This window comes from Paroedura picta, chromosome 4 (assembly GCF_049243985.1).
Source record: "Paroedura picta isolate Pp20150507F chromosome 4, Ppicta_v3.0, whole genome shotgun sequence".
Lineage (NCBI taxonomy): Eukaryota > Metazoa > Chordata > Lepidosauria > Squamata > Gekkonidae > Paroedura > Paroedura picta.
Genome location: NC_135372.1, coordinates 115396502 through 115418095, shown reverse-complemented (window position 1 = coordinate 115418095; position 21594 = coordinate 115396502). Strand labels below are relative to the sequence as shown.

General features: G+C 44.7%; 1 protein-coding gene across 1 annotated transcript in view; it reads left to right on the top strand.

Moving 5' to 3' along the window:
• Nucleotides 1-21594, top strand: part of NECAB3 (N-terminal EF-hand calcium binding protein 3) — a 94317-nt gene that overhangs the window by 24553 nt on the left and 48170 nt on the right. The window contains exons 2-3 of the mRNA XM_077335286.1: nt 15633-15657; nt 17256-17364. Of these exons, the coding sequence (XP_077191401.1) occupies nt 15633-15657; nt 17256-17364 (134 nt within the window). The remainder of the gene's footprint in view (nt 1-15632; nt 15658-17255; nt 17365-21594) is intronic.

The window sequence follows — 21594 nt, the reverse complement described above, 5'->3', positions numbered from 1 at the left end:
TCTGGAAATAAATTGTAATTCCAATAGATCTCCAGACACCACATGAAGTTTCGCAACCCTAGAAGTCATTAAGAGAGCATTTCCTGGTAGAGTTTAGAGGCAGGTTCAGAAACTAAACCCAGTATCTTGTCTTTCCCATCTGATGCATTGTTCCCGTTAGCCTGCCTTACCAAACCTGATTCATTTTGACATTCTCTTGCTGCCATATATCACTGCCATCTTTTTTTGTGATGCTGTTTATTTGTTCTTTTCGTACATTTTATCCTGCCATTCCTCCAAGGAGCTGAGGGCAGCATATTTGTGCCTTAATCAAGTCTGCTTCAGGTACTTTCCCACTGATCTGAATCGAATTGCACATTCCTACCAGTTTCCTTTCATCACCCATCCTAATTGATTCATTGTCTCCCTCCCCATTCAGCTTTTTTCCCTCCTCTGTTTCCTTTCCTTTTCTGTCCCAGACTGATGTTGTCCAAGTTCAAACATGCAAAGATAGTGCAGCTCCAAGCTGCTTAAAGGAATAAAATAGTTTCATTTAAAGAAGATAAACAACTTTTTATAGAAAGAGGAGAGAGAAGAGGCCTAACTTTCTAACTGTTCTGATGTCTCTTCATTCTAGCTGTTTTGGAGACAAGCAGGGAGGAGTCTTTAGTGGAACCAATCATGATGGGAGATAATTTGAAAATACCAGGAAGTTCCTAGGCTAAATATGCTCACTATATTTGCCTTTCTCAACCTTTTTACAGTTGAGAATCCCCTGAAACATTCTTCAGGCTTTGGGAGACCCTGGAAGTGGTGTGATCATGCAGAATATGGTTGGGAAGCATAATTGAGTACATGCCCACCTGGGGCCCCTCCCCTCCCCACCCCCTCCAGGCCCATCATCAGCCATTTTGGGAGGGAATGTAGGTCAACATGACCATATATGGCTATATCACCCAATAAATTTTTAACAAATTAAAAAAAAAAATTAAGTCCCATCCAATTGGAGAAACCCTTTCAGGGCTGTCAAGAAACTTCAGGGTTTCATGAAGCCCTGGTTGAGAAAGCCTGAACTATACATATCCTCCAATGTCCCCTTTTGAATCATGCACACTACAGATCTTACATATTCCAACCACTGATAGCTACAGTGTGATTTTTTAAAATCTTACACAGAGATAAGATAATATCAATTGTGTCATGCTTCTTCTGAGTGCCATGTTCAAATTCCAGTTCCCTTCTAGCTTCCAATCCCCTTCAGAGCTTCTCTCTCTTTCCACCTTCCTGAACTTTGTCACGTCTGATTTGGCCTAGGTTGACGTTCCCCATTATTCACTCCTCCATTAAGGCCAGGCCTCATATGTCTAGACAGGAACTGCCACAGAAAATTACTCTCCAGAGGTACCTTGCCTGGAAATTCACTTAGGGCTCAGCTGATATAAATTATTATGGTCAGCACTGGAGGTAATCTGAGGTGGTGGTCAGCGGCATGTATGGGAGCTAAGACAGGGGAAAGAACATAAGAATAGCCCTGCTGGATCAGACCAATGTTCAGCCTAGTTCCTGTCTTCCACAGTAGGCAACCAGTTCCCCTGGAGGGCCAACAATAGGGCATAGATCTCGAGGCCTTTCCCTGATGTTGCCTCCTGGTTCTGGGATTCAGAGGATTGGTGCCTCTGAATGTGTAGATTCCCCTCAGTCAGCTAGTATCCATCCATAAATTTATCCTTCATGAATCTATCTAATCCCTTTGGAAGCTGTTTATTCCTGTGGCCATCACTGTATCTTCTGGCAGTGAATTCCATATTTTGTGTAAAGCAGCATTTCCTTTGGTCTGCCCTGAACCTACTGTTCTTGCTTTGTGGGAATGATCCAGTTTCACTCCCCCTGTTTACAATTTGTTCTGTACTTATTTATTTAGAATATATTTATGACCTGCTTAGCAACCAGATGGGGACCCAAAATGGCTCATGTCATTGTTTTTGCCCCCAGCCTTCTATCCTCACAACAACAGTGAGGCCGGTTAGAGAGAGAGAAGCTGGCTCAAGGTTTCCCAGCAGGTTTCAGTGGCAGTGCAGAGATTCAAACTTGGATTCCTCAGACCCAAGTCAACAATCAACAATCAATTTATTTACAGTCATAGACCAGCCAGTAAAAAACATAAAATTACAAATATAACATCAATTATAAATGGGTAAAAACTAAGAAATAAGAACAGTTGTATATGGATCCAATATAAAAGCACTAGGGAACAGGGTTGGTCCAGCTCTGCCTTATTTTTATAGCTACCCAAGCAAATCTAGCAATAATTTTTGTTAGATCTTTATTTGTGTCTGAAAGTAGTAGCTTAAGGCGCTGTTTCCTCAAATCTCTGGGGCATTCTGCGAGCAATGAGGCCAGTGTATTTATACGGAGGTGACGATAGAGCCTGCACTCAAATAGGACATGTTCAGCTGTCTCTATTTGACCTTCGCCACAGACACACTTACGTGCTTCTATCGGTAGCCCCTTGAACTTTCCTTCCAGGAAAGCGGAAGGGAGGGCATTATAGCGGAGAAGAGTAAAAGATCTTCTTTGTTCAGAATTTAGAAGATCAGTTAAATATGGCATTGAGACAGCCTTGTTAAGAAGGTCTTTCCCAAAAAGTGGGTCCAATATCTTATTGATATCATGCTGTCTTTCTACATCTATTACTCTGTTCCTTATTAGTTCTTTCGCTTTGTCATGTCCCAGGCCCAGAATAAATTGATAGGACAGACCATAGGAGCACAGCTTCTCTAATAGTGCTTTTAACCAGGGTGCGACAAATGAATCTGTCAGTAGGAGGCTGATAAGACCCCTCTGCCGAAATACCAGTTTAAGCCAGAACATAAGGGTTGCCATCCAGAGCCTAGTCTGAACATTAACCATTCCAGTCTCTATCCTAATTGCGATATTGGAGATGTTATTTGGCAATTGGAGAATAGTTCTCAGAAATTTAGACTGGACCTTCTCTAGGTTAGATAGATTACCAGAGATGCTTATTGGGGCCCCATAGGTTAGTTGTGCAAGAGCTTTGGCCTTAAAGATGTTGATGGCCGCTTGTATGCATCTTCCACCTTTTTGCCAAAAAAATTTCTGAATTGCACTTGAGCTTTTCTGCGCATTTGATGAGATATAATTTATATGTGCAGTTCTAGCTTGTGTGGCCTGAATTATGACTCCCAAATATTTGTATTGTTTTACTTGCTCTATCAGGGTCCCATTTATTCTCGAAATGTGAGATTATGGCCTCTTTCCACAAACCATCACCTGAGTTTTATTGTGGTTCACTTCAAGGTAGTTTGCTTGGCAGTACAAGTTTAAGGCACTCAAAGCTCTTCTCATTCCTATGGGAGTCCTAGAGAATAAGGCTAGATCATCGGCATAAAGCAAAAATGAAATGTGTTTTCCACTGATTTTTGGAGGATGGAAATTTGGATTTTTGAGATAGCTGCCAATGTCATTAATAAAGTAATTAAATAGAAGGGGGGCCAATATGCATCCCTGCTTAACTCCCTTTGTTGTCTTGATTAAATCTGTGAGATGTCCTTGAGGGCTACATTTAACTCTTATGGCAGTATTTTCATGTAGTTTTTTAATAAGCACAAGTAGCCTCCTGTCTATGGAGGTCCTGCCTAATTTGGCCCATAACAGATCTCTTGGAATAGAGTCAAATGCAGATTTAAAATCAATAAATGAGATATAAAGGGAGGTTGATTTCTTTGAGGAGTATTTAGCTATTAGGTGATCTACCAGCATACAATGATCCAGTGTGGAATGTCCTTCCCTAAAGCCTCCTTGTTCCTCTGCTAGGATGTTCTCTTCTTCTAGCCAGTCTCTATATTTCCAGCATAGGTGCCTAGCATAGAGCTTACTTATGGTGCTGAGGAGGCTTATTGGTCTGTAGTTTTGGGGTTCCTTCCTATTTCCTCTCTTGTATATGGGTACCACCACTGCTACTTCCCAACCTTTTGGAAGGATACCTGTTCTATCAATTGTTGTAAACAACTTAGCCAATACTGGCACCCACCATTCTATGTTCCTTCTAATTAGTTCAGGAGGTACTAAATCATAGCCAGGGGCTTTCCCTGATTTAAGGGTACCAATGAGCTTCCTGACTTCAGAGTGATTAACTTGTGGCCATTCCGGTATCCTGGTCAGCTCTCCCACATCTGTTGCCTGAATTAGCTTTATCTCTAATGAAGAGTATAGCGCCTTATAATGTGCTTCCCATATTCCCGGTGGGATGGTTGAAGCTGAAACTGATTTTACTTTACAATCAGACACTAGTTTCCAGAACCAAGATGAGTTTTTATCGAGAACAGCTTGCCTGATTTGTTCCCAGGCTTGTTCCCAAGTCCAATACTCTAACTCAGGGGTAGTCAAACTGCAGCCCTCCAGATGTCCATGGACTACAATTCCCAGAAGCCCCTGCCAGCGAATGCTGGCAGGGGCTTCTGGGAATTGTAGTGCATGGACATCTGGAGGGCCGCAGTTTGACTACCCCTGCTCTAACCACTATACCATGGCCTTCATTTGTTCCTCAGCGCTGCTCTCTTGTCCCTTGCAGGGTAGTTTGGTGTAGCCCTCCCCCGCCCCCCAAAAAAGGTGTGGGGAAAAGATCAGTAGTGCAGACCTAAGCTGCATCACGCCTATGGTTGCCAACCTCCAGGTGAAGCCTGGAGATCTTCTGCAATTACGTCTGGTCATTTCCTGACAACATAAATCTGCCCCCCTAGAGAATATGACTGCTTTCAATGGTGGATTCTGTGGCATTATACCCCATCAAGTTCTCTTCCATCCCCAAACTCCACCCTTGCCAGGTTCCATCCTCCAAATCTCTGAGAATTTAATGATCCAGAGTTGGCAACCATTCCCTTAAATCTATTTAGAAGGGTGTAAGACTGTTTGGGATTATGCTGGAGGGTTACCAGCTCTGGGTTGGGAAATACCTGGAGATTTTGGTGCCAGCGTGGTGTAGTGGTTAAGAGCGGTGGACTCTGGAGAACTGGGTTTTATTTCCCACTTCTCCATATGGCGCCTGCTGGGTGACCTTGGGCCAATCATAACTCTGTCAGCTCCACTTAGCTCACAAAGGGTCTGTTGTGGGGAGAAGAAGGGAAGGTGATTGCAAGCCACTTTGAGACTCCTTAAGGTAAAAAAATGGGGTATAAAAATGTGCTCTTCTTCTGGCACTGGAGCCTGGGAAAGATGTGGTTTGGGAGGAGAGGGGCCTCAGTAGGCCATAATACCACAGAGTCCACCCTCCAAATTAGTCATTTTCTCCAGGGGCACTGAACTCTGTTGTCTGGAGAGCAAGTGTAATATCAGAAGAAGAAGAGTTGTTTTTATACCCCGCTTTTCACTGCCCAAAGGAGTCTCAAAGTGGCTTACCTCCGCCTTTCCTCCCTCTCCCCACAACAGACGCCCTGTGAGGTAGGCGGGGCTGAGAGAGCTTTGACAAGCCTGCTTGGTCAGAACTGCTCTATGAGGGCTGTGACGAGCCCAAGGTCACCCTGTTGGCTGCATGTGGAGGAGGAGCAGGGAATTAAACCCAGTTTGCCAGATTAGAAGCTGCCACTCTTAACCATTATACCCTGCAGGAGATCTACAGGCCCTGCCTGGGGGTTGGCAACCACATGTAAGTAGCCTGTCCTCCCTTTCTTGGTTGCTATTATTTGAAACAGGATGTTTAGCATTTGCATTAGGTCTTCTGGCCTATGGCGCTTTGATTTAAAAAAAAAACACGCATTAGCCAGGTGCTAAGGGGGAAATGATTGCTGCAAAATAGCAACTTGCCTGTACAAGCCTTGAATCTATAAATAAGGGTCCCACAACTGTGATGTTAGTCGTGCAATGCAATGGCTTCCCTGTGGATGTCCAAGAGCCAGCCTGGTGTGGCAGTAAAGAGGGGCGGTCTCCAGTCTGGGGAACCGGGCTTGATTCCCCGCTCCTCCACAGGCAGCCAGCTGGGTGACCTTGGGCTAGTCACAGTCCCCTCTCAGCCTCACCTGTCTCACAGAGTGTCTGTTGCGCGGAGAGGAAGAGTAGGCAGTCGTAAGTCACTTTGAGATGCTTTTGGGTAATAAGAAGTGGGGTACAAAAAACAGCCCTTCTTCTTCTTTCACTGAAGAGTTAAACGTGAATTCCTCTCTTGGCAAATGGGACTGACAAGGCCTTTTGGATTACATATTGCTGTGCTTCTATTGGCCTCTTGTGCAGGGGTAGTCAAACTGCGGCCCTCCAGATGTCCATGGACTACAATTCCCAGGAGCCCCCTGCCAGCGAATGCTGGCAGGGGCTCATGGGAATTGTAGTCCATGGACATCTGGAGGGCCGCAGTTTGACTACCCCTGCTCTTGCGTATGAAATCATCCAATAGGAATTACAGAGATTGCTGTTGGCTGGAGCCGGTAACTCTCCTCCCCATCTTATCCTAAATTCAACTGCCTCAGCTAATTTATTTACTTATTTCAAAACTTTTACCCTGCCTGTCGGCCCTCATAAGACCACCGAGGCAGCTGATTAAAATTAAAATGCCCACAATAAATATCTCATCTTAAAAGTCACTAAAACCAACAGCCACATCATTAAAACAATTAAAACCTGAGCTCAGTTAATGCAAAACATAATAACAACCCTTTGGGAGAGGGAGGAAGGATCACTGAAGGAATGCCCAACAGAACCCAAAAAATCTTCACTCATTAATGAGTATTTAAAGAAAGGAATCAAATGTTGGGAATAAAAGTACCTGCTCTGTGCATTTTTAAAATATATTTATATATTTCCATCTGCACAAAATTTGATTCTCACTGACAATATAAAATGATACAGTGCTTCTATATGGGACTATTTAACTGCATAGCCAGGGGCTAATCCTGGCTGCTGCAGAGAGGGCTGCAGCTGCTATTCAGTAGTCCATTCTTAGACATCAAGATGGTGCTAATTAAGATTACTATTCTTAGCATGCTTTGTTCTATGGAATCTAGATGAGACGGGGTGGCAGGTTATCATTTCACACGTCAGAATTTATGCTGGCACTAACTCAAGCTGTGACAGCTTCCTTCTGGTTGAATTCTTTTCTCCCCACAACCCTTAGGAAGTAATCAAACACAACTGGCCATCAATCCGTGCAGAAATGGGAAAGGACGTGGGATAGGCAGAGCTTCCTCCGAATTGTCTGGTCAGTGCCGTCCTCAAAGCACACCAACCAGAAAGCTGAGCTTGCATCCTTATGCAGACATGCTGTTCTGCAGAAAGTGGGTTACAAAAGTGGAAGACGATGAATTAAAAGCAACAGAAAAACAATTCAACCAGGAAACATGAAATATCCAACCCAGTAGATCTAGGATTACAGAACTGAAGGCAATGCTGCATAGTCACTTTACATACAACAATGCTGCTAAATGATCAGACCTCAGGCTCCTAGCCATGTTCTGGACAGGCTCCTAGCCATGTTCTGGACAGGCTCCTAGCCATGTTCTGTTAACTTGTTGCTTGGTGGCTCCAGGTTTCCTATACATGCGCAGAAGCATCTGGGACCTTGGTAAAGGTTGTGTACTGCACAGCAGAATAAGCGTTACTCATTTCCATGACTGCTTAGCAGGAGGGAGAAAACCCATTGATGGACAATGTTGGGCATCTATGGGAATAGATGTGCAAGTGACTTTGGACTTTTGTCACACTCAAAAAGAAGCAAAGACGGTTCTTCACAGTTGTGTCGCATGTGAACCAGGCCAAAGACCGTTTCCCATGAGGTCTTCTTCATTTCAAGCCATTTTGGCCTGGTCTGTAGCTTGAAGGGGGGTGTTCCCCCAAGAACTAGCAGTGCAGGGCAGAGGGCTTTTCCAATGAGATGCAGGCTCTCAGCACAACCCTGACTAGTTGCATTGCTATTTGAAGGCTTGCAAATCAAAAGAAAGAGCAGCTGTCAGAGCAATTCATATTTAATAACAGGACAACATGCTGTGAATGCAAAGGACAAGTGAGAATGTGTAAGGAAATGCCATCTCCCTGCCTCATACAGCTGCAAGCGGTTACTTTTGTGCATCTGTGTTGCTCTGAAACATTTCGGCTAGCAGACGGTGTACAATAGGAAAGGGCTTTTGTTTTGTTTTTCTAGTAGCAGTCGAGGGATAATACATCCCACCCGCCGTCTGCACCCTTCCTGGATGCACACAGAGGATGCAAAATGCCAGCACACTGTGAGATTTGATTATGGACCTGCCAACAGCTGGTCTTGCGGAGAAACTGATGAGCGGTCATTGTGTCCAGGAAGGCAGCAACAATTCAGGGTGCGAAAAATTTCTTGTTGGGGGAGGACTATTATTTCCCGCCTTTTGTATTTCTGTTTCTCCTTATTTACCAGGGACCATATTGCACTAGGAGGTACCTGGAATGGCAATTGAATCACAGTTATTCAATCAATTGACCTTCCAGGCTACGGGACAACATTTGTAAACAGTTCTGGGAGCAGTCATTGTGTTGTGCCAATGTAGGGGTTCTGACCTTGCCTAAGCACCTGGCAGATAAGGAAGGCCCTGTGTGTGTGTGTGTGGGGGGGGGGGAATTGGCCTGCTGTCTAACTACCTCAGCCATTTTGTGAGGGCTTTAAGAGAACAAATTTCCATTTCCCTCACAAAATCAAGGTCACATAGGCTCCAAACGTTTAGCACAGGGGTGGGCAAACTGTGGCCCACCAGATGGCCCTCCATGGACTACAATTCCCATGAGCCCCTCCCATGGATGCCCACTGATCTCCCCCAAATGCTGCACCTTAGAGATGGGAAATCCACAGGAAAAACATGAGGGACAAACCTGAGGTCTGCCATAGGAGTGGAGAATCAGCAAAAATCATCTCCCATCTATTAAAATACATAATTGATGGCATGCAACCCCCCTTTCTATGTGGGCTTGTGTTTTATCCCCTTTATTCAGTCCTGCCCCTACCCATAGTTTGTTGTAGGGGAGATCTAGTCCTGCACATGGGCATGCAAGGCCAGGTAATGTGTCAGCCAGACATGTTTACATTTGTGCATTGCTCGACATCTTGAGAGCAAAGCATTAAGAAATAAGCACACTAGAAAGAAAGCCCACCGGGATTGTTTTCCTTTAAAACCCAGGAAACAAATCCCCAGTGGGTGAAAAATGCAAGTTTCTTTATTTAGATGAAATCTGGCTAATGGACTCTTAGAGAAGGCAGCACAGTATTTTCGTGCTAAGATAGCATCTCCATCTGACAACATCTGTCTCCCACAGGCACCCATTACCTAACACTGGTAAGATGAGAGCAGGTTTGTTTTCCTGCACCAGTGCTAGAGGGGGTGTGGAAATCTTTGTCTATCAGAAGATTCTTTTAATAATGTCTGAGTATTCTGTAAGAGGAAGGAAGTTGGAAATGGTTTAAAGTCAGGAGTTTTGAAGTATGATCATCCCAGCCAAGAGTCTGACACCCAAAGGTAGAGTAAAAGATGCCCAGGGTTTCCTGTGAGCTAAAGATTGATCTAGAGCTGGCCTGTAAAACTGGGATGCACCAAGGCAGACAGAATCTTCCCGCCAGATGCGTTGCCCTCCATAGAGCAGGGGTAGTCAACCTGTGGTCCTCCAGATGTTTATGGACTATAATTCCCATGAGCCCCTGCCAGTGAATGCATTGGCTGGCAGGGGCTCATGGGAATTGGAGTCCATGGACATCTGGAGGACCACAGGTTGACTACCCCTGCCTTAGAGGCCCAATCAATGTCCTGTTTTTTTATTTCCTGCCAGAAATGACAAAAAAACAATACATTGTTGGTGTGTGGCATCCAGTTTAGATGACCACAAGTTCTGTAGGCACATACATCAGATATGTGGGTGGAGAGACGTGTCTGTAGGGTTGATACAGATTTCAGAGTTATGATGATTGTGGCAAAATGTTTGGCTGTAGTGGCTTCAGCACGAGGCTAGGATTAGAGGGTGGTATCAGTTCGATTTGTGTTGCCCAAGACAACTGGGTCATCATAATATTTGGCAATAAAGATACTTGTGTGGGGAATGCAGTATCTTTGAGACTGGACTGCTGCTTGGAATGCAGATCCTTCGCCAGAAATGGTAGCAGCTGCAGATTTATTTCTATGCAAATGATACTCAGTTTCTACTAATCCTAGACAAACCAAACAAGCAGCTTGGATTTTTGCTCATTATCCTTCCGATGCAGACTGCAGACTCTGATGATGCATGTCAAGATAATCTACTCTTCCTTAGCAGTTAAAAAGAAAACAATTGTATCTTTGTTCCAAGGATCAAGCTGGGCAGTGACCCTAATGGCATCTATCTCTTGACGTTGCTGTGACACAAACTTCTGGCACACCTGCCCCCCCTCCCCCGGTGCCAGCCTCCAGATGGGACTTGGGGATGCCCCAAAGTTACAGCTCATCTCCAGGCATCAAAGAACTGTTCCCCTGGAGAAAATGGCTGCCTAGAGGGTGGATTGTAGGACATTATGCCCCATTGAAGTGCTTCCCCTCCCCAAACTACACCCTCTGCAGGCTCCACCCCAGGTTTCCAGGTTTTCCCCAACCCTGAGCTGGCAACCCTACTCTTTTCCCTGGTGTGCTTGGTCAGAGGTGCTTCAGATACAACCACAATTGCATGGATTCTTCCCCTCCCCACCATGGCCCAGCAACACCCCTTTCCCCTCCCTTTCGCATTCCTCTGCTCATCTGCACTATAGTGCTATCACAGCGAAATGGGGGAATAAACAGGGATAAAACAGGTTCAAGGGATAAAACAGGCTTGCCAAACTCCAGGTGGTGGCTGGAGGCCTCCCACTCTTACAGCTGCTCTCCAAGTGACAGATCAGTTCACCTGTAGAGAATGGACATTGTGAAGGTGGATTCTGTGGCACTGAAGTCCCTACCTTCCCAAACCCAGCCCTCCTCAGGATCTACCCCCAAAATCTCCAGGCATTTCCCAACCCAGAGCAGGCGACCCAAGCTAGAAAGGGGGCAAGGATGCCCGATGATGTCCAGTAACACCTTGGAGAGCAACACGATTTTTTTTTGGGGGGGGGGTATAAGCTTTCAAAAGGCAAAGCTCCCTTTGCCATACCATGAAGGCAGCTTTGACTTTCAAAACCTCCTACCTCCAAATCTTGTTGGTGTCTGTGGTACAACTGCACTCTACTCAAGCTGTTCTCATCAGACCAGCACCACTACCTTCTGAAACTAGCTTCACGGGCAAGTGAAGGTCTCCTTTCTCCATTACATACCCCTACTTGAAGACCACAGCCTGTAGATGAACCTTTCTCAATTTCTTTACCCTTAAGAAACCCTGGAAACATTCTTCAGGTTTTGAGAGCTCCCAGAAATGGTGTGATCATGAAGAATATTGCTGGGAAACATAGTTGTGCATAGGTCCAACTGTGACCCCTCCCCTTCCCACCCCCTCCAGGGCATCAGTGGCCATTTCAGAAGGGGGGGAGGGTTGACATGACCATACATGATCATATCACCCAATAAATGTTTAACAACTTAAATATATATATATATTAAAATTAATTAACTCCTACCCATTCAGGAAAGCCTTCTAGGACCTTCAAGAAATGAAACCCTGGTTGAGAAAGCCTGCTGTAGAATGACTCCTGATCCAAGAATGAAGTTACATCTTCATTTTGACTTGAACATGATGGCATAGTCTACCAGGCAGGCACCACAGCAAACCTCTGACTTCTGAACGTATGACACTTGCAAAGCAACTTGAAGCTTCGCCCACTAGAACATGGCAGTATCTGGGTCAGCTTTTACAAATGCATAGGGTATATCACCATCTTCTCACTGCAAATAAAGCCAACCCAACCAAGCATGTTCTAATGATCAGCTCATGCCAGTGAATGGTGAGAGGTGGCTATGTTCACCCATGTGTTTTGAAGATGAGCAAAGGGGAGAGCAAGCAGCAAATAATTTTTCAATTCCAGTGTCTAATAGTTCTCATTCTTCGGACTGCCACAGAAGGCATCATTATAGATTACAGCATTGCAAAAACCAGATGTAGAGCTGGGTTCTTCAGTTATCTAATTTCCCCAGAAAATTGGCTTCCTTTGTTGATTGAGTACTTTCTGCCATACTGAGGAAGGTTTATAAAGATGCTCTGGACACAACTGGTGAAAATGCAGATATTAGCATGACCTCCCAAGAGGGAAAAAGAGTTACTAATGAGACAGAGAGCTTGTCTGAACTGCATAGATATGTCAAGGGTGGCCCAGAATGATGCATTTTGAATCATGGAATCATAGAATAATAGAGTTGTATGGTCTACTAAGGCTCCTAGATCCTTTTCGCACATATTACTGCCAAGACAAGTCTCCCCCATCCTATATAGGTTTTCATACCTAAATGTCATCTTAAGGGCCTGTTGTATTATGGATATTTTTTGTGTCAGATTTTTCTTCTCCCTCTTTTTCTCTGCATTAAAAACAGGCATAGACGAAAGTGGGATATCTGACCTAGATAGGACAATATCAGTTTGGGAGAAGTCCTTGCTTTCACTGCTGGTGTTTAATGGGCCACCAGATATAGGATCAGAAATGAAGCTTCTCCCAGATTCATCTGGGTTGCCATAATTATCAGTCAATCATATTATATTAGTTCCACAAGCAAGTCATTACAACGACATACCATGAATAAATAATAACTAGTCTGAATTAAGTGTAAAGGTAAAGATATCCCCTGTGCAAGCACCACTGACCCTTGGGGTGATGCCCTCTAGCGTTTTCATGGCAGACTCAATACGGGGTGGTTTGCCAGTGCCTTCCCCAGTCATTACCGAATTAAGTGTACCCAACCACAAAAATGAATTCATATGTATGTATGTTACATGTCTATCTAGAGCTGTACCATTCTGTGCATCTGAAGTATTGACAAAATAGGCACTAGTTCACAGTCATATTACCCTCTAAGATGCCATGGGACTTTTGTTTTGGTCATTGTCAAGGAGCCATAGAAACAGTGGCAAAGTGCACAGCAGTACTCTGCAGTGCCAAATTTACAAATTTACAAGCACCACTATCACAACCAGATTGACCCACTGCATGTGCCAGCTTTCCTTTTTTTGCGGGGGGGTAGAGGCTGATGGGTTTCCCAAAGCAAAGCTGAAAACAAGGGGAGCATGTTAGTCAAGAATGTGTGACTCTTAATAGTCCTGTCTTTACATGTGCTCCCATGCTTTGGAGCCATGCCATGCCCAGACCCTAGTTGACAGTAGCCCAGTTCCTAGGCATGAATATTGGCCCAATCAATTTAAGCAGTTGTTCTATGTGCAAATAAAGATTTCATAAAGGTAGAAACAATCCTCTTTTTAGTGAAGGTATGTACAAGGATTTCCCCCCTGATGATAGAACACAGGAGTAATTGTACTTAATGTTTTATTCTGGTGTTTTTAAAGCTAAACCCACTTTGCTTAAAGCTATTGAAAAATTAAAGACACGAGAGTAACAGTAATGTAGTGAAGATGCCACTTGAGTTTTTCTCAGCAATTTTCTTCATGAAGGAAGAGAATGCTTTCTGTAGGCTCTTTGTGTTCCCAGGCCTCCATGGTAGCCTTTCCGATTAAAGGACAAGGGCAACTCTTTGCACTTTTGAAAGAAATCCACCCCCTCCCCTCCACCCAGTTAGATTGTTTCTAGCTAGCCAATGTGTGTTCATGTTCTTACCGGATAAATCATTCCACAATGGAATGCACCAGTTTAGAATGGCCCTATTTCAAGAGAAAAATAATGCGGAGTAAGAAAAGCCTAGTGCTTTATTTTAACATGCACCAAACCTAATTTGCCAAGGATGTGTTTTTTTTGTGATGATGGGGACATGATATTTAATAAGGAGCTAAGTTGTTTAAAAAAAATAAATAGGCAAAAAAGAAGATTAGGTGAAATATAATCAAGAATCATAGAATGTAGAGTTGGAAGGGGCCATACAGAACATCTAATCCAACACCTGCTTAATGCAAGATCAGCCTAAAGCAGGGGTAGTCAACCTGTGGTCCTCCAGATGTTCATGGACTACAATTCCCATGAGCCCCTGCCAGCAAACGATCCAGGATAAGTACCTGTCAGCTGCTTCTTAAAGACTGCCAGTGAGGGGGAGCTCATCCTTAGGCAGCCGATTCCACTGCTGAACTACTTTGGTTGTGAATATTTTTTCTGATATTTAGCCAATACCATTCTCCATGCAGTTTAAAGCCATTACTGCAGGTCCTATCCTCTGCTGCCAACAGGAACTGCTCTCTGTCCTCTTCCAAGTGACAGCCTTTCAAATACTTAAAGACAGCAATCACGTCTCAACCTCCTGTTCTCTAGGCTGAACATTCCCGTCCCTCAGCCTTTCCTCATAGGGCTTGGTCCCCTACTCCAACTGAACCTTTGGACCAGGCATGCCAGGGATTGGAACTGGGACCATCTGTATGCCAAGCAGATGCTCTGTCATTGAGTCCCAGCCTCTTCTGGGGTGTAGCTTTTTTTGTTGTTGTTTTTCGTTCCTTCTGATTACAAAAGCTTTGTTGTTGTGATTGCTCACAGACTGGGGAAAGGATGCTGCAGTGGCAGATTTTTCGGTCAAATCAGTGATACCATCTAGTCCAGTATACTGTTTGTACAGTAGAAAAAGAGGAAGAACAGCTGTTGGTTCTTATATGCCGCTTTTCTCTACCAGAAGTCATCTCAATGTCTTCCCCTTCCTTTCCTCACAATAGACCCCTGTGAGGGAGGTGAGGCTGAGAGAGCCCTGATTTTACTGCTCAGTCAGAACAGCTTTATCAGTGCTGTGGCGAGCCCAAGGCCCCCCAGCTGGCTGCATGTGGAGGAGCAGGGATTCAGGCCCAGCTTGCTGGATTCCAAGCCGCCACTGTTATCCACCACACCAAGTGGCCAGCCAGTTGACCTGGAGAGCCAAACAAGCAATACAATAAATCCTGAGAAAAATCCAGCACCAAGACGACTCCTGACGCAGTCAAATTATTATGGCTTCCTATGATATGATTATGTCCAGCAGTGCTGATCTCAGGGGTCTCTCAGTTCAGTGGGTTTTTAATGGTGCATGGAACCATTCATGGAAGCTCTGCACGCTCAGAGCCTTAGCTTCCATAGAGGTATTAGCTTTTTTTCAAAGCCATGTACTCCCCTCCATTGAAATTACTTTCCTCCCACATCTTATCACAATATGTATAGTGCTCCAGCTCCCATGAGAATTGAACCCTCACATTTGTATTTACAAGGTATACACACATATTTGGGACTTCAAATCATTGTTTTCTGTGCAGCCAATATGCGTATTGCCATGTCTAATTCCAAAGTGCTAGCTCATTTGCAGATAGCAGTATCTGTACAGTGGGGTCAGATGTGGGGGGGGAGAGTTTTGCATCTCTAAGAGAACTGCAATATGCAGCAAAGTGCAACTTTCCCATAACCTCCAAATCTGGACAACCCCTAAAAAGGGGCACTCCTACAATCTGATGCATCTGGGATGTAATGTAAGAACAATAAGTTTGCCAAGACGGTATTTTTATTTATTTATTACTTATATTTCTATACCAGTCTCCCCTGAGGGACATATACCCCCAAGATTATTCCGAATAAAACCTATTTATATTTTCCTCATTTTCAGATTTTTCGACGAGCCGACAAGAATGGTGAGCAACCTGTGTGATTTCTTGTTCCTCTTTCTTATGGTATTCATGACGCATGACTGAATGGCATATCTGTCTCATCCCAGAGGTTTGAGGTGGGCAACAGAATAGTGAGTGGAACATTAAAACCTCAGCAGTATCCGGCTCCAAACAAAACAGCAACCCACATCTCCAAACTTCTCTTTGTGAATATGAAACTTCTGGGTGCTTCTTCCTAAATGAAAGCTAAGCCCGCCAGGCTTCCAAAATATTCCTTATCCAGTGACGAACTCTATCCATCAAGGGGGTCTGCGGTACATGCAGCCTGTTCTGTAGAATTGCTGACCCAAGCTGTAGGCCATGAGTCATTTTTAATCCCATATGACTCTGTTCATCCCTGCCCGTCTCTATGACAACTGCTGTCTGTCATCTCCCATATTCATAAGAATCGGTGCCCTTGCTGCGCCTCTGTCAAGCAAACTCACATGTCAGTCTTTTGTTCTGCTTGTGTCAGCTTTACCTGCGAATCCCGACCCCTTCGCTGTTATTTTGGCATCTGCTCTAACCTTTCTATCCCCTGTGGCTATTGTGTTCGTACTCCCATCACTCTTCAAAAACTGGTCTTCTTTTTTTGTGTGTGTTGTAGTTTTGAGTACCCTCGGCTGATGTTAAATTCCAACTTTGCTCCACATTTTGTGTACTTGGCAGTCTCCTGAGGCAGTGCCTTGCAGTGCTGGTTATTTTTAATTCCCATTTTGCAGTAAGGCTGTTCCATATTAATTTAGCCCTTTTGGGTCTCTGGCTAGATTTTAGTCCAGTTTTGCTAGAGGAAGCAGTGCAAATGAGCTACTAGCAGCTGGCACAGACCACTGATGGGGCTGGTTCTGTTTGAGGCCTCTGTGCAAACTCAGAAAGAGCACCAACTTCACTACTACGCCCCCATCTAAGATGCCACTTAGTAATGGAGGCCACTAAATGCACCTTCTCCCATAGATGTCTGTTCTAGTAACTAGGGTAATAGTTGAGCCAAGAACTCATGGATCTCACCTACAACTGCCCCCTTTCAGAATTGCTAGGGCTGCACAGGTGTGACTTGACAGCACTTCCCACCACCACCCAAGGCTGCATGACAGGGAGCTGTGAGCTCTTGGGTCCTTGTGCTATGCTTTATTTTTTGTTAGGGTAGAAGCGTGTATGGTACTAGACAGTGTGCAGCCCATTTTGGGCCCATGTTGGTCTTGTTGCAATATGTCACATCCTTAGTGTGCATCATTCAACAGCATCTGAAGTGTATCCTACAGGAGGCACTGAGGAAGATGTATAGTCAGCTTATTTAGATTAGGAACTTCCTGGTATTTTCAGATAACTCCTCCTGAGTCCTGATTGGCTCAGCTGGAGACCTGCTCCTGTGAGCACATCTCTTCTCTGCATCCCTTCCACAACAGTACGGCAGTTAGACAGTACGAACTATCTCTCTCCTCTCTTCTTTACTAAGTGATTACTCTTAGGTAAACTATCCTTTAAGCTTTCAGTGTTTTGCGCCTCCTTTGCATATTTAAACTCTGCCAACAAATCTCTCCCTGCTGTGGTGTAATTACTCCTCTCCTGTGATTCACATGCAGATGATGGGAAGCTGTCATTTGAAGAGTTTAAGAACTGTTGTGCTGACGGTATCCTGAGCTCTGAAGAACTGTGGGAGTTGTTCAGCGGGATTGACAGGCGTCATTCAGAGTAAGTGCTAGTCTGTCACAGACAAGGATAATTAAATTTAAATTCTTGCCTTTCTCTCCCACCACCCCAATTATTTGGGAGACGGGAGTACAAAAGGGACCCAAAATAAGTGAGTGCCCTACATTTTTACTGAAGAGATTTGTTTGTTTTATAACACAGAAGCCCTTGTCAGATATGGGATCGTATCAGACAGTAGGAAAGAATTCAAAGACAGAAGGAATGTGAAAAAGAAATCTGGGTGAAACAAGGCATAATCAACATGTAATTTTGAAAACCTTGTCAGTGCAAGGGATGTTGTGATAAGATCAAAAGATGGCCAGGTAGCTTGAGAGCTAAAGTAGCACTGTGGCCAAAAATGCAATCTTAAGCATATATTCTTAGAAGTAAATCCCATTGAATTCACTGGGACCTCCTCACTAGTAATTGTGCTTAGGGTTGCAGCCTCAGAGTTCAAATCTTGCCTTTGCTAAGAAGTTTCTAAGTGATCTTAGACAAACCACTTCCTCAGTCTCTGTCTTCCTTTTCTGCAATATGAACATATTAATAGTCACCTAATTCATATGAGTGATGTAAGGATTGCAGCAGGATAACTTAGGTGACATGAACAAAATTGGAGTCCAGTGGCACCTTTAGGACCAACAAAGTTTTATTCCAGGTATAAGCTTTCATGTGCACAAACACTTCTTCAGATACAAACACTTCTGAAGTGTACATACACATGAAGGCTTATGCCTTGGATAAAACTTTGTCGGTCTTAAAGGTGCCACTGGATTCTAAATTTGTTCTGCTGCTTCAGACCAATATGGCAACCCACCTGAATCTTATGCAACATGGACATTCTTATTTTCTTCCTTCTACATGAGCAGTGTGATGTAGTAGTTAGAATGTGGGAATGAGATCTGGGGACTAAGGTTTGAATCCTCATTCTGGCAAGGAAGCTTACCGGGTGACATTCTCTCAGCCTAACCTACCTCACAGGGTTGTTGTGAAGATAAATTTATCAGTTTATTATTCTCTGATTTATAATGCACCAGAACTTCACTACAGCTTGCCTACAAGCCACACATCGCTACTTTGTGCCAATGAGTGAGCACGGAGAGCTGGAAGATGGAATTTGATAGGCCTGGAAATTCAAGCTGTTTTTCAAAATAGTCTAGATCAGGGGTATTCAAACTGCGGCCCTCCAGATGTCCATGGACTACAATTCCCATGAGCCCCTGCCAGCAAATGCTAGCAAGGGCTCATGGGAATTGTAGTCCTTGAACATCTGTGTGATCATAATTAAGATGGTGTGTTACCTTCACAGCAGTAGGCCTGCGTTGCACAGAATAAAAACAAATCCACATTGCTATTTTTGCACACATGCCGGTTAAAATAGCATGACATCCTTATAAAATATGCAGGTAAAAAAGTTTTTTTTTAATTTTGTTTTCCGTCAACAGTGCCACCTTGCCCCCTGCACAGTCAGAGGGATTAAAAGAACCTAACTCCATTTAGGATGGCACCGTAAGGGTTGCAACTCAGTGTGATCCCTCAGTGCATAAGTTGGGGTCAGTTGCAGACCTGCCGGGGAAGGAAGGCTGGCCTGTTCGCTGCGGGGCTGAGCTTGGCTCCTTGTCCTGTATTGAATGAGAAAGCATCTCGACCAGAAAAGGGCTTTGCAAAGCAAAACATCTTGGAAATTCAAACAGCCTGTAAGCATTTATCTCATTACAGCATTTTGTACTGAGTGTCCCAGAATGGAGGCTTTTTCTTGTGGGTGACTTTTATTAGCAATTTCTACATAGAAGTAGGTCTGTCTTCCTTGGAAGCTTGGCAAGACATGAACTAGAGTCTACCTCCAGACATTCAGAGACAGTAAACCTCTGGATCCAAGTGCCAGGACTCAACATCAGGGAATGGTTTCGTATTCTATGCTCTGTTGTTGGTCATGAAGAAGAACTGGTAGGCCACTGTGTGAGACAGGATGCTGGTGGACCACTGGACTGATCCAGCAGTGCTCTTCTTATATTCTTGTGATAGAGGAAGCCTTGCAAAATTGATCTGTATAAGCCCTGCCTGGAGAGCAAGGAGAAGGCATAGGCCAGTATTTAGGGCACCTTCCAGTCCCTTGATGAGAAGAAACCCCCATGGTAAGTGCAATGTTTCAGTTCAGCTGGTATCATTCAACAGCTTCCAGCACAGTTCTTTTTTTGGCAATTGATTATGACTTCTCAAAAAGCTGCTCTTGCCATTGTTTTCCCAAAGACAATTGCTGTGCATGACTTGCAAGTGCAGTAGTGGCCACAGACAAGAAGAGATGTGTTTGTGAAACGGCCCTGAGGAACCACAAGAGAACTGGTGTAATGACTAGAGCATGATAGGCCTGGGACATAATTGCACATAACATTTTTTACCGCCTTGATGTGGCCCCATGTCGCATCATATACACACATTCGGGGAGTTCTGAGCTTCCCACCCAAAGAAAATAAAAATGTGGATTGGGACCATGACCAAGCCTCTCCCAACTCCTGTCCTTTCCCTGACCTGCAGTGGCCCTGGAGAACTGCTATTTGCTCCATTTGGAAATCTGACATGCACCCATACTGATCACATACAGGTCCTATAGTGGCTCCATGGGGCTGTTTCAGGTCAGGCCAGTTATGCAGTTGGGAGGCTTCAGTCCCTCCTCCCCCGTGGGCCACTGATCAGTTGTAGAAGTCAGATCAAAACCTTCATTCCGTATTTACCAATGTCCAGTAGCAATCCCTTTCCCAAACCACAATCGTGTTTTTTGGACAGTGGGACACGTCTCTTGTTTGTCCCCCTCCGGCCAGAGACTACAAAACACCATGCAGCTGTATTCCATCCTCTGGGTTCCTCTATTCTGCAGTGTGTTTCACACCAGCTTCCAAGCAGCCCCACCCCCCTACTCAGGCTGTCATTTGCTGCAGGTGAAGCCCTAGTAACCAAGTTGTGCCAGGTTTAGCAGCGTACATCCCATAACATCCATCTGCAGGAGTCGCAGTCATCCGTATACAGCTCAATATGGGCTGTCAGCAAGCTAGCAAACAGGAGCGCAGACCCTTGGCTTTGGGGACAGGCGAGGTGCTCAGAATTCAGCAGGAAAGCTGCCATCTGTCTTTCCTGATCTGAATCTCACGGCCTGCTCTAATGTAATAACAACCAGTTATGGCTCTCGGGCATCTGTTGTTGCAAAATAGCAGCTGGGCCTCTGGAGCTCAGACAATTGATTTTCTCAGCTCTGGTATCTGCATGTTGCAGACATGTTAGGAGCCCGTTGTTGGCGTTAACTGAGTTGTGTGTCGGAGCACTGCTAATATCCCTGGTAGCACCTTGTTTGTGTACATATATGTTACAAACTCAGAGGCGTCCAGTTTGAGGCAAGGAAGGAGGACCCTCTGTTTTCACTGGCGGTCTTTTAGTGGCTGGACAGATCCTCATCCCGGATGCTAAAAGCCAGGGGTAGTCAACCTGTGGTCCTCCAGAAGTTCATGGACTACAATTCCCATGAGCCCCTGCCAGCAAACGCTGGCAGGGGTTCATGGGAATCATAGTCCATGAACATCTGGAGGACCACAGGTTGACTACCCCTGCTTTAAGCTGATCCTGCATTGAGCAGGGGGTTGGATTCAATGGCCTGTATGGCTCCTTCCAACTCTATGGTCCTATAAGGAGTGTTTGGAGTGATCTCTGTGCTTTCAAAGCTGAAAAAGACTGGCTGGAAAGGCCTCAGCCTCCAAGCCTGAGTTCAGTGGCAGAGTGAAATCCTTGGAGGTGAAGTCATAATAGTGTGCCTGGAGCTCTGTGCATAATGCCAAGGGCTGCCTCCATGTGGTGGCTGTAGATCTCCCACCGTTGAAACTGATCTCCAGGTGACAGAAATCAGTTCCCCTGGAGAAAATGGCCACATCATGCCCTAAAGCCTGTCTTCATCAGGCTACACCCCCTAAATTTCCAGGTTTTCTTCAACCTGGAGCTGGCAACCCTAATATTGTCACCTTTTCACCTCTACTGAAACTCTCTAACCATTGAGTATACCTTTACCTTATGAAGATAGGTTGAGGTTGAGGGACTTGGGAATGTTCAGCCTGGAGACAAGGAGGTTGAGAGGGGACATGATAGCCCTCTTTAAGTATTTGAAAGGTCGTCACTTGGAGGAGGGCAGGATGCTGTTTCCATTGGCTGCAGAGGAAAGGACACACAGTAATGGGTTTAAACTTCAAGTAC